The sequence below is a fragment of the Ranitomeya imitator genome, chromosome 4, assembly GCF_032444005.1.
Source record: "Ranitomeya imitator isolate aRanImi1 chromosome 4, aRanImi1.pri, whole genome shotgun sequence".
NCBI classification, from domain to species: domain Eukaryota; kingdom Metazoa; phylum Chordata; class Amphibia; order Anura; family Dendrobatidae; genus Ranitomeya; species Ranitomeya imitator.
In genome coordinates this window covers 363,112,741-363,128,098 of record NC_091285.1, presented here as the reverse complement: position 1 = coordinate 363,128,098, position 15,358 = coordinate 363,112,741, and the positions used below count along the sequence as shown (strand labels likewise).

Here is a 15,358-nt window from a genome sequence, read left to right as displayed (position 1 = left end):
TTGAGATTTTTCAAAATATTGCAAAATGTTCACACAGTTATTCTACAGTGCCCAAAATCTATATATTTAATTGTAATCTCTCCTTCAAACCACATATCCAAGCTCTTTCCACTTCCTGCCAACTCCGACTAAAAAATATTTCCAGGATCCATACATTCCTTAACCAAAGAATCTGCAAAAACCCTAGTCCATGCCCTCATCATCTCCCACCTCGACTACTGCAACCTCCTGCTCTGTGGCCTTCCCTCAAACCCTCGGGCCCCCTCCAATCTATTCTAAACTCTGCTGCCCAACTAATCCACCTGTCCCCCCCGCTATTCCCCGACCTCTCCCCTCTGTCAATCCCTTCACTGGCTCCCCATTACCCAGAGACTCCAGTTCAAAACCCTAACCATGACATACAAAGCCATCCACAACCTGTCTCCTCCATACATCTGTGACCTCGTCTCCCGGTACTTTCCTGCACGCAACCTCCGATCCTCACAAGATCTCCTTCTCTACTCCCCTCTTATCTCCTCTTCGCACAATCGATTACAATATTACTCCCGTGCATCCCCCCTACCCTACTCTGGAACTCTCTACCACAACATATCAGACTCTCTAGGTTTTCCCGAGTACGCTCGTGACCTCCGAGTTTTTGTTAGTTTTCATCGCTGCAGCTGAATGATTTACAGCTACTACCCAGCCTGAGTACATGTGGGGGTTGCCTGGTTGCTAGGGAATCCCCACATGGGAAAACCTGAGCAACGAGTATACTCGATCATCACTAATCCTCACTCATCCCTTCTAGATTGTGAGCCTTCGCGGGCAGGGTCCTCTCTCCTCCTGTACCATTTGTGACTTGTATTGTTCAAGATTATTGTACTGTTTTTATTATGTACACCCCTCCTCACATGTAAAGCGCCATGGAATAAATGGTGCCATAACTTAATATAAATAATATAAACAACTAATATATATAATTTTTTAAATGTAAAGTTGAAAACTAACATGACATTTTATAGCTCAATCAAGGGGATGTGCAGCATATTACACAAAGGCACAAAAATAAAACCATTTTTGAATTTGCGCCAAATTCATAAACCCTGTGCGCCGTTTTAGTTAATTTCTGACATTCCGAAAAGAGAAGACAGAATGTGCAAATGATGAAATGGGCTTTTTTGACAACAAAAATAGGATGAAAGAACAAGGCTTTTTTTGTTCCTATAACTATTCTTTTCTGTACTTATAGTTTGTTGCTTTGAGATACAAGTAATTTCCTTTATTTTACTGAAACTTGTAATGTTCTTACTTTTTGTTTTGCAGACGGTTGATATTGAGAAATTGCTAGGAACATCTGTTAATATCTGCACAGAAAATGGCCAGCTGAAAGCCAAGTACCTGTATGCAGAGTCTTCATCACTGTTCTCATCTGCCGGTGATATAATAGTAGGGAGTGCGCACGGTAAGTAATATTTTGGCGCCATGCATAGCAGCAAATGCTCATGTGTCAGACACCTTCCATACGTACATAAATTGAACAACCCTTTAAATATATATATATATATATATATATATATATATATATATATATATATATATATATATATATATATATATATATATATATATATATATACCAAACAAGAGAAAGGAAAAACCCGTAGAAGCGCCGGTCAGGTGTGAAACGACCGTCGTCCTTTCCCCGCTCACCTCCTTAGCTTCTCCACTCCCCCGTGCCGTGAAGATGTTTTTATGTGCTTCCTAATAAAGACCAGACTTGATCACAGGTCTGGTGAGTGCTGCCGCGTTCTTTCTTCTGTTTTATAAAGTATATATATATATATGTTCATTTTGTTGTTAACTTTCACTTTCTTTCTACTCAGCCACAAATAGAATTGATACACATTTCCTTCATATTAAAGGGGTTGTCAACTACTCAGACTACCCCCATCCCAATTACTATATTCTCCCATGTAAAATGAACACTGCCTGCTCTCGCCTCCAGTGTCCGCAACAGTGTTTGCATGACATTATTATGCCACGTGAGCCCGGCAGCCAACTATTGGCCCCAATTGGGCTGCATGACTTTCACTTCCTGTGGACATAACAGATCTGGAGTAAAGGTACCGTCACACATAACGATATCGTTAACGATATCGTTGCTTTTTGTGACATAGCAACGATATCGTTAAGGAAATCGTTATGTCTGACAGCGACCAACGATCAGGCCCCTGCTGGGAGATCGTTGGTCGCTGAGGAAAGTCCAGAACTTTATTTCGTCGCTGGATCTCCCGCTGACATCGCTGGATCGGCGTGTGTGACACCGATCCAGCGATGTCTTCACTGGTAACCAGGGTAAACATGGGGTTACTAAGCGCAGGGCCGCGCTTAGTAACCCGATGTTTACCCTGGTTACCTTGTAAACGTTAAAAAAACAAACAGTACAATCTTACCTTCAGCTGTCTGTCCCCGGCGCTGTGCTTCTCTGCACTCCTCCTGCATCCTGTGTCAGCGCCAGCCAGCCGGAAAGCACAGCGGTGACGTCACCGCTCTGCTTTCCGGCTGACCGGCGCTGACAGTGCAGAGGAAAGCAGAGCTTCGGAGGACAGACAGCGGAATGTAAGTATGTAGTGTTTGTTTTTTTAACGTTTACGCTGGTAACAAGGGTAAACATCGGGTTACTAAGCGCGGCCCTGCGCTTAGTAACCCGATGTTTACCCTTGTTACCGGGGACCTCGGGATCGTTGGTCGCTGGAGAGCTGTCTGTGTGACAGCTCTCCAGCGACCAAACAGCGACGCTGCAGCAATCGACATCGTTGTCGGTGTCGCTGCAGCGTCGCTTAGTGTGACGGTACCTTAAGTCACAGATCAGCAGTAGTTCTCACTCCTTCAGGATGTCAGTTACATCCAAAGGAAGTGAGAGTGATTGACCTAACAATGTCATGCGAGGCCTGGCGCTGACTTCACTGGAACAATGCCGGCATCAGAGATGAGTGCAGACTGTTTTTTATTTTACATGGAGAAATGGAGCAATAGTGAAGGGGTTGTCCGAGTAATGGACAACCCTGTTGTAAACCGCATATTGGCAGAGGTGCAGAGAGTAAGGGTATGTTTCCAAGTGGCGTATTTGCTGCGGATTGGACGCTGTGTACAGCCACAGCGTCCAATCCGCAGCGTCCAGATGTTACAGCATAGTGGAGGGGATTTTATGAAATCCCATCTCCACTATACGTGCAAAGACGCAGGTGGCAGACCTGCGTATACGCACATGCGGCGCGTCTTTATAGACTGCAGCATGTCTATTTAACTTGCGGAGACTGATAAATGGCACCGTTCTATGTATAGGATGCGGTGATTCACCGCGCGTACAAAAGCTGGCAGGTCTTTGGGTGGATTGGGGATCCGCTGCGTTCAAAGAGCTGCCGTTACGCCACATGGAAACATACCCTAAGGACCCACTGATCTAATGCTGACCTTTCCCAAGATTAGATGATATGTTTTATAGATCTGCTTTCGTGGCTCTGTTATGCCCTGTATGGGCAGCTGTTGGCCATTTCATGGGGTATATGTAGGTACAGAAAGTTTACTAAAAATACAAAAAACTGCTATTTGGTAGGAGCAAGATGCAATTTTTAATCCTAAATGAAGATGCATGTTGTAAAATTCTTGAGGCCTGTTATGGAGTAGTTCAGAAACTAAGGTGGCCTCAGCGCATCCAGGATTGAAACATGGAAGTAAAAGTGGTGGTAGGACTGGGTCAGTCAGGCATGGTAAGCATGGAGGAGACCTTCAGAAGATGACATGTAAAGGTGTATTTATTTTTCATCACTGTCCCAATTGGGGCTCAAAATCTAAATTCCCTATCTATATCTGTGGCAAAAATTTAAGAGACCACTGCACAGTTTTCTAAAAACCAGCTTCTCTACATGTCTGACAGCCATTCCATCCCAGTGTCCGTTGAATTCCATCCAGAGTACACCTTATTCTACTTAAAGGGACACTGTCACCTGAATTTGGAGGGAACAATCTTCAGCCATGGAGGCGGGGTTTTTGGGGTTTTTGATTCACCCTTTCCTTACCTGCTGGCTGCAATATTGGATTGAAGTTCATTCTCTGTCCTCTGTAGTACACGCCTGCACAAGGCAATCTTGCATTGCGCAGGCGTGTACTATGAAGGACAGAGAATGAACTTCAATCCTATATTGCAGCCAGCATGCAGCCAGCGGGTAAGGAAAGGGTGAATCAAACACCCAAAAACCCCGCCTCCATGGCTGAAGATTGTTCCCTCCAAATTCAGGTGACAGTGTCCCTTTAATGTGCTTCTGATTAGGTGATCACCTGAACCAAATCTTATTTATCTAAGGAAAGTATAAAAAACACTGCTGTGGTGTTCACAATCCTCTTGCGATAGGACAAGCTGGATGGCAAAACAAGTGCTAGTAATATCCCAAAAGTAATACATAGTTATTATTAAAGGGAACCTGTCACCCCGTTTTTTTCAATATGAGCTAAAAATAGCGTTCAATAGGGCCTGAGCTGTGCTTTACAATAGTGCCTTTATTATCCCCTGATTCCCCACCTTTGCTGCCAAAATACCTTAGTAAACTTGCCTTTTTCGGCTGTCAATCACCCCGGTCCGGTCCAAGGGGCGTGGGCTAATCTCCGATTCTCCCCACCTCCGGCTTTTCACTAAGAAACTTCTTCCCGGCGTTGGCGTTGTATTTCGCGCCTGCGCATTAAAGTGTCATCTCGCGCCTGCGCATTATGCTTTGCCCAACTGTGGGCATAGCATACAGCACATCATTGCGCATGCGCGGGTTTTCACTGTAACCTGTGTGCCCCGGAAAAGTTTACCGGCGTCCAGGACAACACAATTTGCATATCCAGACTTCCGGGTCACAGAGGTTACAGTGAAAACCAGCGCATGCGCAATGATGTATTGCCAACAGTTGGGCAATACATACTGCGCATGCGCTAGAGCCTAATGCACTGCGCAGCCGCAAAAAATTAGCGCGATCTGTGCTATTCACAGATCGAGTTGCGTCTGACTCGCCGAGTAGCGGGGGAGAGACAGCGATTTGGCAACGCTCATCGGACCGGACCGGGGTGATTGACAGCTGAAAACGGCGAGTTTACTAAGGTATTTTGGCAGCAAAGGTGGAGAATCGGGTTAATAAAGGCACTATTGTAAAACACAGCTCAGGCCCTATTGAACGCTATTTTTAGCTCATATTGAAAAAACGGGGTGACAGGTTCCCTTTAACGTTGAAGGAAGACTTTAAGTCCATCTAGTTCAACCCATAGCCTCAAGTAACATGCCCTAACATGTTGATCCAGAGGAAGGCAAAAAAAAAACATGTGGCAAAGAGTAAGCTCCACATTGGGGAAAAAAATTCCTTCCCGACTCCACATAGGGCAATCAGACTAGTTCTCTGGATCAACGCCCTATCAAGGAATCTAGTATATATAACCTGTAACATTATACTTTTCAAGAAAGGTATCCAGTCCCCTCTTAAATTTAAGTAATGAATCACTCATTACAACATCATACGGCAGAGAGTTCTATAGTCTCACTGCTCTTATAGTAAAGAATCCGCGTCTGTTATTATGCTTAAACCTTCTTTCCTCCAGACGTAGAGGATGCCCCCTTGTCCCTGTTTCAGGTCTATAATTAAAAAGATCATCAGAAAGGTCTTTGTAATGTCCCCTCATATATTTATACATTAAAATAAGATCACCCCATAGTCTTCGTTTTTCCAAACTAAATATCCCCAAGTGTAATAACCTATCTTGGTATTGCAAACCCCCCAGTCCTCTAATAATCTTGGTCGCTCTTCTCTGCACCCGCTCTAGTTCAGCTATGTCTTTCTTATACACAGGAGACCAGAACTGTGCACAGTATTCTAAGTGTGGTCGAACTATTGACTTGTATAGAGGTAAAATTATGTTCTCCTCATGAGCATCTATGCCTCTTTTAATGCATCCCATTATTTTATTTGCATTTGTAGCAGCTGCCTGACACTGGCCACTAAATGTGAGTTTGTCATTCACCCATACTCCCAGGTCTTTTTCATTGACAGTTTTGCCCAGAGTTTTAGAATTAAGCACATAGTTATTCATCTTATTACTTCTACCCAAGTGCATGACCTTACATTTATCCCCATTAAAACTCATTTGCCATTTATCAGCCCAAGCTTCTAGTTTACATAAATCATCCTGTAATATAAAATTGTCCTCCTCTGTATTGATTACCCTGCAGAGTTTAGTGTCATCTGCAAATAATTGAAATTCTACTCTATATGCCCCCTACAAGGTCATTAATAAATGTTAAATAGAAGAGGACCCAATACTGACCCCTGTGGTACCCCACTGCTAACCGCGACCCAGTCCGAGTGTGCTCCATTAATAACCACCCTTTGTTTCCTATCCCTGAGCCAGCTCTTAACCCACTTACACATATTTTCCTCTATCCCCATTATTCTCATTTTATGTATCAACCTTTTGTGTGGCACTGTATCAAAAGCTTTTGAAAAGTCCATATACACTACATCCACTGGGTTCCCTTGGTCCAATCCGGAACTTACCTCTTCATAGAAGCTGATCAAATTAGTCTGACATGAAAGGTCCCTAGTAAACCCGTGCTGATACTGGGTCATGAGGTTATTCCTCTTTAGATACTCCAGCATAGCATCCCTTAGAATTCCCTCCAGGATTTTACCCACAGTAGAGGTTAGGCTTACTGGCCTATAATTTCCGAGTTCAGTTTTTGTCCCCTTTTTGAATATTGGCACCACATTTCCTATACGCCAGTCCTGTGGAACAGACCCTGTTATTATGGAGTCTTTAAAGATTAAAAATAATGGTCTATCAATGACTGTACTTAATTCCTGCAGTACTCGGGGGTTTATCCCATCTGGGCCCGAAGATTTGTCAATTTTAGTGATTTTTAGACGCCGACGTACTTCCTGCTGGGTTAAGCAGGTGACATTTAATGGGGAATTTTTGTTATCACTGATCATATTGTCTGCCATGGGATTTTCTTGTGTAAATGATGAAAAAAAGTCATTTAGCATATTGGCTTTTTCCTCATCCTCATCCACCATTTCACCCAGACTATTTTTAAGGGGGCCAACACTATCATTTTTTAGTTTCTTACTATTTACGTAGTTAAAGAATATTTTGGGATCATTTTTGCTCTCTCTGGCAATGAGTCTCTGTCTCAATCTTTGCTGCCTTGATTTGCTTTTTACAGAATTTATTTAATTTTTTGTATTTATTTAATGCCTCATCACCACCTACTTCCTTTAATTCTCTAAATGCTTTCTTTTTATCACTTATTGCGCCCCTTACAGCTCTATTTAGCCATATTGGTTTCCTCCTATTTCTAGTATGTTTATTCCCATACGGTATATACTGTGCACAGGTCCTATCCAGGATGCTAATAAACGTCTCCCATTTTCTCTGTGTATTTTTGTGTCTCAGGATATCGTCCCAGTTAATTGCACCAAGATCCTCTCTCATCCGTGGGAAATTTGCCGTCCTGAAGTTTAGTGTCCTTGTAACTCCTCTACTACACATCTTATTAATGGATACATGAAAACTTATTATTTTGTGATCACTATTCCCCAAGTGACCCCCAACCCTTATGTTTGATATGCGTTCTGGCCTGTTGGTTAATATTAGGTCTAGCAGTGCCCCCCTTCTTGTTGGGTTCTGAACCAGTTGTGAAAGGTAATTGTCTCTCATAGTTGTCAAAACCAATTACCTTTGCTGGAACTGCAGGTTTCTGTTCCCCAATCTATTTCAGGGTAGTTGAAGTCCCCCATAATAATGACTTCTCCTTGAGTCGCAGCTTCATCTATTTGCTTTATGAGGATATTCTTCATTGCTTCCATTATTTTTGGAGACTTATAACAAACCCCTATCAGTAATTTATTATTTTTTCCCCCTCCCCTTATCTCCACCCACAGGGACTCTACATTTTCATTAGATTCACCTATATTATCACGCAGGATGGGTTTTAAGGATGATTTCACATATAGACACACACCTCCCCCTCGCTTATCTGTACGGTCATTTCTGAACAGGCTATAGCCCTGCAAGTTAACAGCCCAGTCATGGCTCTCATCCAGCCATGTCTCAGATATCCCCACCATGTCATAATTATGCTCCAACAACATTAATTCTAATTCGTCCATGTTGTTGGTGAGGCTTCTGGCATTAGTATACATGCACTTTATGTATCTCTCTGCACCTCTATTCTTTCTTAAATTATTAATTGTTCTAACCCCACCCCCCATGCCACCGCCACCCCCAACTTCCTTATTTGTGCCCAGGTCTCTATCTGCACTATCTTCCCCTCCTATAAAATGAATACCCTCCAAAGGAGTTAATAACTTTTAACCATGCCAAAGGAGTTGAAAAGAAAAGTATTGAGTGAGGAAAAGAGCTCTCTGGCTTTACTAGCAGAGGGACACAGTGAGCGTCATGTTGCCTCCATCCTTAAAATTTCTAAGACGGCAGTCCATTACACAACAGACATTGTCGACAACAAAGCTACAGACCGGCAGAGGGCGAAAACGACTCTCCATTGACCAGGCTGACCGTCATCTTATTCAAATGTCACTCAGCAACCGCAGATGATCTCAAGTGACCTACAAAAGGGATGGCAGCTGGGGTAAAGGGAATGGCAAGAACAGTTCGTAACAGGCTCCTAGAGGCAGGACTCAAGTCATGTAAAGCTAGAAAAAAGCCTTTTATCAATGAGAAGCGAAGGAGAGCCAGGCTGAAGGTTGCCAAAGACCATAAGGATTGGACCATAGAGGACTGGAGTAAGGTAATCTTCCCTGAGTCTAATTTTCAGCTTTGCCCAACACCTGGTCATCTAATGGTTAGATGGAGACCTGGAGAGGCGTACAAGCCACAGTGTCTTGCACCCACTGTGAAATTTGGTGGTGGGTCGGTGATGTTCTGGGGATGCTTCACCATGGCTGGAATTGGGCAGGTTAATCTTTGCGAGGACGTATGAATCAATCTGCATACAAGGTTATCCTGGAAAAACAGTTGATTCCTTCTGCTCAGGCAATGTTCCCCAACTCTGATGACTGTTTTTTCCAGCAGGACAATGCGCCATGCCACACAGCAAGGTCAATCAAGGTGTGGATGAAGGACCACCACATCAAATTCCTGTCATGGCCAGCCCAATCTCCAGACCTGAACCCCATTGAAAACCTCTGGAATGTGATCAAGAGGAAGATGGATAGTCACAAGCCATCAGACAAAGAAGAACTGCTTAAATTTTTTTCAGCAGGAGTGGCATAAGGTCACCCAAAAGCAGCGTGAAAGACTGGTGAAAAGCATGCCAAGACGCATGAAAGCTGTGATTAAAAATCATGGTTATTCCACAAAATACTGATTTCTGAACTCTTCCTGAGTTAAAAAATGAGTATTGTTGTTTCTACGTTAATAAGAACTTGTTTTCTTTACATTATTTGAAGTATGAAAGCACTGTTTCTTTTTTATTATTTTGTCAATTTATTATTTGCTGCAAATAGATACATTTTCAGCTTTAAATTTCGGATACATGTCAGTAGTTTTTAGAATAAAAGAACAATTTACATTTTACTCAAAAAATCTACCTATATAGAGAAAAATTAGAGAAACTGAAAATTTTGCAGTGATCTGTTAATTTTTGCCAGAGCTGTATATGTCTATGGAAGTGTGGGAGGAAACCGGAGTACTAGAGGAGGCCCACACAAATACGGGGATTGCATACAAACTCCTTTTAGTTATTGGTGGGATTTGAACCCAGGACACCAGTGAGGCAAATAAACAGTGCTAACCACTGAGCCATCTTGCTGCTCAAACTGTTTGTGATTTTTTTTTTTTAAATATCCTATACACAAATCATTAAAAAACCATACTGTTTCTAGGTGAGCTGTGATTTTGCCACATTTGCTCAATTACTTCAGTGTCACAAAGTGAAAAACGACCTGGACTAAGTGCAACCGCTGCTTACATGCATGGCCACAACATGTGTTTCTATACAAGCAATATAAGATAAAATGTAATCCCGAACGTATGTTTCTGGTTTCAGCGATGCCAGACCCTCAGTATTTACCTGCAGGATTGTGCACGGTTCTCCCCTTTTGTGGTCCTCCTTTGGCTTCTTATTTCTGTAGTCAGTTCTGGATATTGTCCCAGTGGAGTTGCTGTTATAATCAGATGCAGACTGGGTTAAATATAACTTCAGCAATGACTTGATTCAAACAAATGCGTTAATCCTATCTAGCTTGTCTAGTGTGCTGGAGGTTTTATGTGTGGGTCTAATATATCATTTATTTTTTTAGGATTTTTTTTCATGATAGAATTTGTTCTCTAAATGTATTTGGTAATGAAATGTCCTTGGCTTTTTCCTCTTTCAAAAACTGTTAGGATTGATTTTATCGAACACACTGACCCTGCTGGAAGAGAACCTGTTAGTTTTCTAATCTCTATCCAAAAAGTATCGTTTCTCCTTACGGAGATTGACATGCTAAGCATGGCCGAGATGAGGAGGCTTAAAGCCGCAATGCTCCTCTGGGAAATATGCTAATCATGCAAATTGTCTCTTCAGAGAGGAAGAGAACTAGAACTCTAGTGCCACCTATTGGAAGGTAGCAATCCTACAAGTCAGTGTCGACCCTTTAACGAGCCTTGTCACATGACTTAGGATAAAATCCTCACACAGCCAAACCAGATCTCCACTTTGCACTGACGAGGGGCAGTACCCCGAAACAGTGTCTACAAATTGAGATTCTGGTTTGGCTTTTATCCTAAGTCATGTGACAAGGCTCGTTAAAGGGTCGACATTGACTGTTAGGATTGCTACTTCCAATAGGTGGCACTAGCATTCTAGTCCTCTTCCTCTCTGAAAAGACAATTTGCATAATGTTCTAATCTCAGCACAGAGCAGTTAAATGCCATACTTACTGGCATCACTGTTGCATGCTAGTGACTGCCTGCAGTGGTGTCTTGTCGGTACAGCACCTTCTCACTTCTGCAGTGTATACAGAGACAAGTGGGGGACCATGCAGGGCTCTGGAGTTGGAATCATGGAGTCGGCGTCCATTGTGGCGGAGTCGGCGTCCATTGTGGCGGAGTCGGCGTCCATTGTGGCGGAGTCGGCGTCCATTGTGGCGGAGTCGGCGTCCATTGTGGCGGAGTCGGCGTCCATTGTGGCGGAGTCGGCATAAAATGGACCGACTCCTAAAATACATAATACATTGGGTACAGTAGTACAATGCAGGATGTGCTGTAAATGTTTTCATAAGAATTTGGGAAAGTTATGAAATGTCCTATAAATGTCTGTTCTGTTTCTGATCTTAGGATCTCTGCTTTTGGTTGAGATGAATCTGTGCTGCACTTTACGTACATGCTCAGCAGGGGGCAGTGCTGTGGAGTCAGAGGTTTGGCTTACCAACTCAAAAAGCCCTGGGACCATGAAACGTCATCGCCGGAGCAGTGTAGAAGGTTGGCATTCTTTGCCTAGCCCTTCAGTATTATTTACACACACCAGTTATGCTACGAATCTTGCACTCGGCTGAGCAACATGCTGCGTAAACTTCACGTGATTTTATGAACTGCCACGGTTTTGTGACATGCGGAGGTGATATTCATTAAAACTGCAAAACCATGGTAATTTGCACTAAAATCTTAATGATGTGTATGTACAGTGTGTGTATATATATATATATATATATATATATATATATATATATATATATATATATATATATATATATATATATGTGTGTATATATATATATATATATATATATATATATATATGTGTGTATATATATATATATATATATATATATAATGTGTATATATATATATATATATATATATATATATATATATATATATATACTATTTTATCATACATAAAGGTAATCCGGGTATTTGTGTGAGATAGGTGCTGTCTGTAACCTTTACCACATAATTCTGATTGGCATCTGTATTTTGGGTTCTTTCAGGGGTTCTCATATATTGTTTGGTATCTAATCTATCAACCCTTGTGTGCACTTTCATCTTTGATCTCTATTATACAATTTAGAGTATTAAATGTTTAAGGTCACTTCCCTGCATTACCATTCCGGATACCTGTTAGGTGTGGTAAGATCTCTGGGTTATGTTGGTCCATATATTTATGATGTGATATTCCAAGTATTCCAAGTCTTAGAGCCACAGCTCTGGCTGATCATAATATGTATAGCGGGCATTAGCACTCTATACGATAACCAGGGCTGTGGAGTCAGTAAGCCAAACCTCCCACTCCTCCATTTCCCCGACTCCTGACTCCACAGCCCTGGTCACTACTGAGCATGTCCATAAAGTGCAGCACAGATTCTTCTCAGCTAAAAGCCCAGATCCTTAGATCAGGAACAGGACAGACATTTATAGGACATTTCATAACTTTCCCAAATTCTTATGAGACCGTTTACAGCACATCCTCCATTGTACTACTGTGCCCAATTTATTATATACAAGTGCTTCTCACAAAATTAGAATATCATCAAAAGTTAATTTCAGTTCTTCAATACAAAAAGTGATTTTCATATATTATTTAGAGTCATAGCAATCAGTGATCTATTTCATGTGTTTATTTCTGTTAATGTTGATGCTTATGGCTTAGTCTCTGCAGCAGAAATGACATCAATAGAAATGTATTGAATGCGGTAAATCTGCACCGTTAATTGAACACATGCGGATTTATCTGCGTTCAATGAAGGCAGCGCTTTGGATTCAGGGAACATACACTGCATCCAGTGCACTGTTACATCCAGATTGTGGGCACACAGCCTTAGGCCATGTTCACACTATGCGGTTTTTACTGCGGAACCGCGGCGATTTTGCCGCTGCGGGTCCGCAGCTGTTTTCCATGCAGGGTACAGTACAATGTTACTCTATGGAAAACAAAAACCGCAGTGCACATGATGCGGAAAAACCCGAAAAAAAACCGCGCTGAATTGCTGCGGGAAAAAAAGAAGGACCATGTCACTTCTTTGTGCAGAATCGCAGCGATTCTGCACCCATAGAAATGCATAGATCCGCTTACTTCCCGCATGGGTCTGTGCACACCATGCGGGAAGTAATGCGGATAATGTGCGGGTGGTACCCGGGGTGGAGGAGAGGAGACTCTCCTCCAGGCCCCGGGAACCATATTTGTGTTAAAAAAAAAAAAAAAAAGAATTAAAATAAAAAATAATGTTACACTCACCTCTGAAGTCTCAGCGCTGCACGCGGCCGTCCGGTCTCAGGTTTGCTATGCGACCAGGACCTGCGGTGACGTCGCGGTCACATGACCGTGACGTCACCGAAGGTCCTGGTCGCACAGCATCTTTGGAACCGGACCGCCGCCTGCAGCGCCCAGGAGATCGGGATGTCAGAGGGTGAGTATATCATCATGATTTTATTATTTTTAACACTACTATTGATGCTGCATATTGCTGCATATGCAGCATCAATAGTAGGGGTAAATCCCGCAGCGGAACCCGCAACACAAACCGCGATAAATCTGCAGGGATAACCGTAGCTGGTCTGCCCTGCAGATTTATCAAATCCGCTGCGGGAGAACCCGCAGGACAGAACGCATAGTGTGAACATGGCCTTAGGGTCACTAATGTACTCACCGTCCAATTATGGGTCAATGGATGTACATGTATACTGTATATAGTTTATGTGAACCTTACACCATATTGTTGCTTGAGAACAGCTCGGATATTTTGTGCTGAAGTCGCCTCATTTTATGGGTTAATAAAGTTTCGATTTGCACTGAGCTAACAAAATGCTACTTTGTCTGTGGCTATATTTCCGGTGAATACCTGGTGCTGCTCCCAGAGTTCCTGGAGATAATGGCCATTTCAATCCTTTAGTACCTTTACCCTGATACCGTTCTGTACTGTAGTGATATTAGAGACTCCCAGTTAAATTCCTCTGAAGCCGTGGAGGAAATTCCTTGTGGTGCACACCCTCATCTGTGCTCCACTCAGGACGTATGCCTCTATCCTGAGATATTCCGCCTTTGGGAGATTTGTGATGCATTGCGGGGTATAGACAAGTGGTAACACATGTGAGCTAATGCTGCCCATTCCCAGCTGTGCCAGTGCCGTGTAACCCCCAGCCTGAAATGGTTCTCATATTGGACTGCTTTTTACCCCCAAAGTGTCTGGTGCAGTAAGCTGGTCTGGGTGTTTTTGTAAAAGTAATACTTATTTACATTTTGGGAAGTTTTGCACAGTAGGATGAAGACTTTGTGAATGTTTTTGCTTTTTAGGTTTTCGTTTACTTAGGTGAAAATATTACATTAGAAATTGTCTAAAAATCCATGTTTGGATAACTATATATGATTCACTGATCATATATAAAAGTTTGACATTAATAACTTAATTATGGTCATTAGTAAAATTGCTTGGAAGCTGAGAGTAAATTGTGTTTTCCTTCAACACAACCAGGACACCGCTAGGACAGCGTCCAGATCAAACAAATTACTGTAGCATGAGGTCATGTGGAGGGACGTGAGTTACTGCGGAAAAGACCTGATTACTACTTTCCATCAGAAGTGGATCAACAGCTTAAAGAGTAACCATCGTTTTAATTTTAATTTCATAAATCAATGGAACACATGAAAATAAGCAACAGTGTAATAATATGTTTCTTTCTCCTCCTGGATTGACCGTTCACTCTCAATTTTGAAACTTTGAGGACCAACTGTGATCTCCTATCTCATTAATGAGAAAATGTATATTCACTGAAGACATCTCTTACCTTTGAATTGAAAATGTTGAGAATAAGTGATCAATTCAGGAGGAGTGGATTTCTCGACTAAGGCCATGTTCACACGTTCCTGATTTCCCTGCTGTTTTTTCTGCACTAAAAACCGCAGCTCTTGGCAGAAAACGCAGGTGCGTTTTTTGGTGCTTTTTGGTGTGTTTTTTGATGCGGTTTTTAGTGCAGTTTTTATGCAGTTTTCTCTGCAGAGTCTGTGTGTTTTCTAGGAAGTTTTTTTTAGGGTTAAAATGGCTGAAAATACCCTAACCCTAACCCTAACCCTACCCCTAACCCTAACCCTAGTTCTAACTGTAGTGGGGGGGGGGGGGGGAATTCTTTATTTTATTATTGTTACTACCTATGGGGGTGATAAAGGGGGGGGGGGCGCATTTACCTTTTTTATTTTGATCACTGTGAGGTTATCACAGTGATCAAAATGTGCCTGGAACGAATCTGCCGGCCGGCAGATTTGGCGAGCGCACTGCGCATGCGCCCGCCATTTTGGAAGATGGCGGCGCCCAGGGAGAAGACGGCCGGACGGACACCGGGAGGCCCGGTAAGT

General features: G+C 42.5%; 1 protein-coding gene across 4 annotated transcripts in view; it reads left to right on the top strand.

The window, feature by feature from the left end:
- Positions 1 to 15,358, top strand: part of FAM185A (family with sequence similarity 185 member A) — a 193,043-nt gene that overhangs the window by 30,645 nt on the left and 147,040 nt on the right. For all 4 annotated transcript variants that reach the window (XR_011320747.1, XM_069765126.1, XM_069765124.1 and 1 more), the window contains exon 4: positions 1,306 to 1,444. Coding sequence is in view for 3 of the 4 variants with exons in the window: in XM_069765126.1 (XP_069621227.1) it covers positions 1,306 to 1,444 (139 nt within the window). In the remaining variant the exon portion in view is untranslated. The remainder of the gene's footprint in view (positions 1 to 1,305; positions 1,445 to 15,358) is intronic.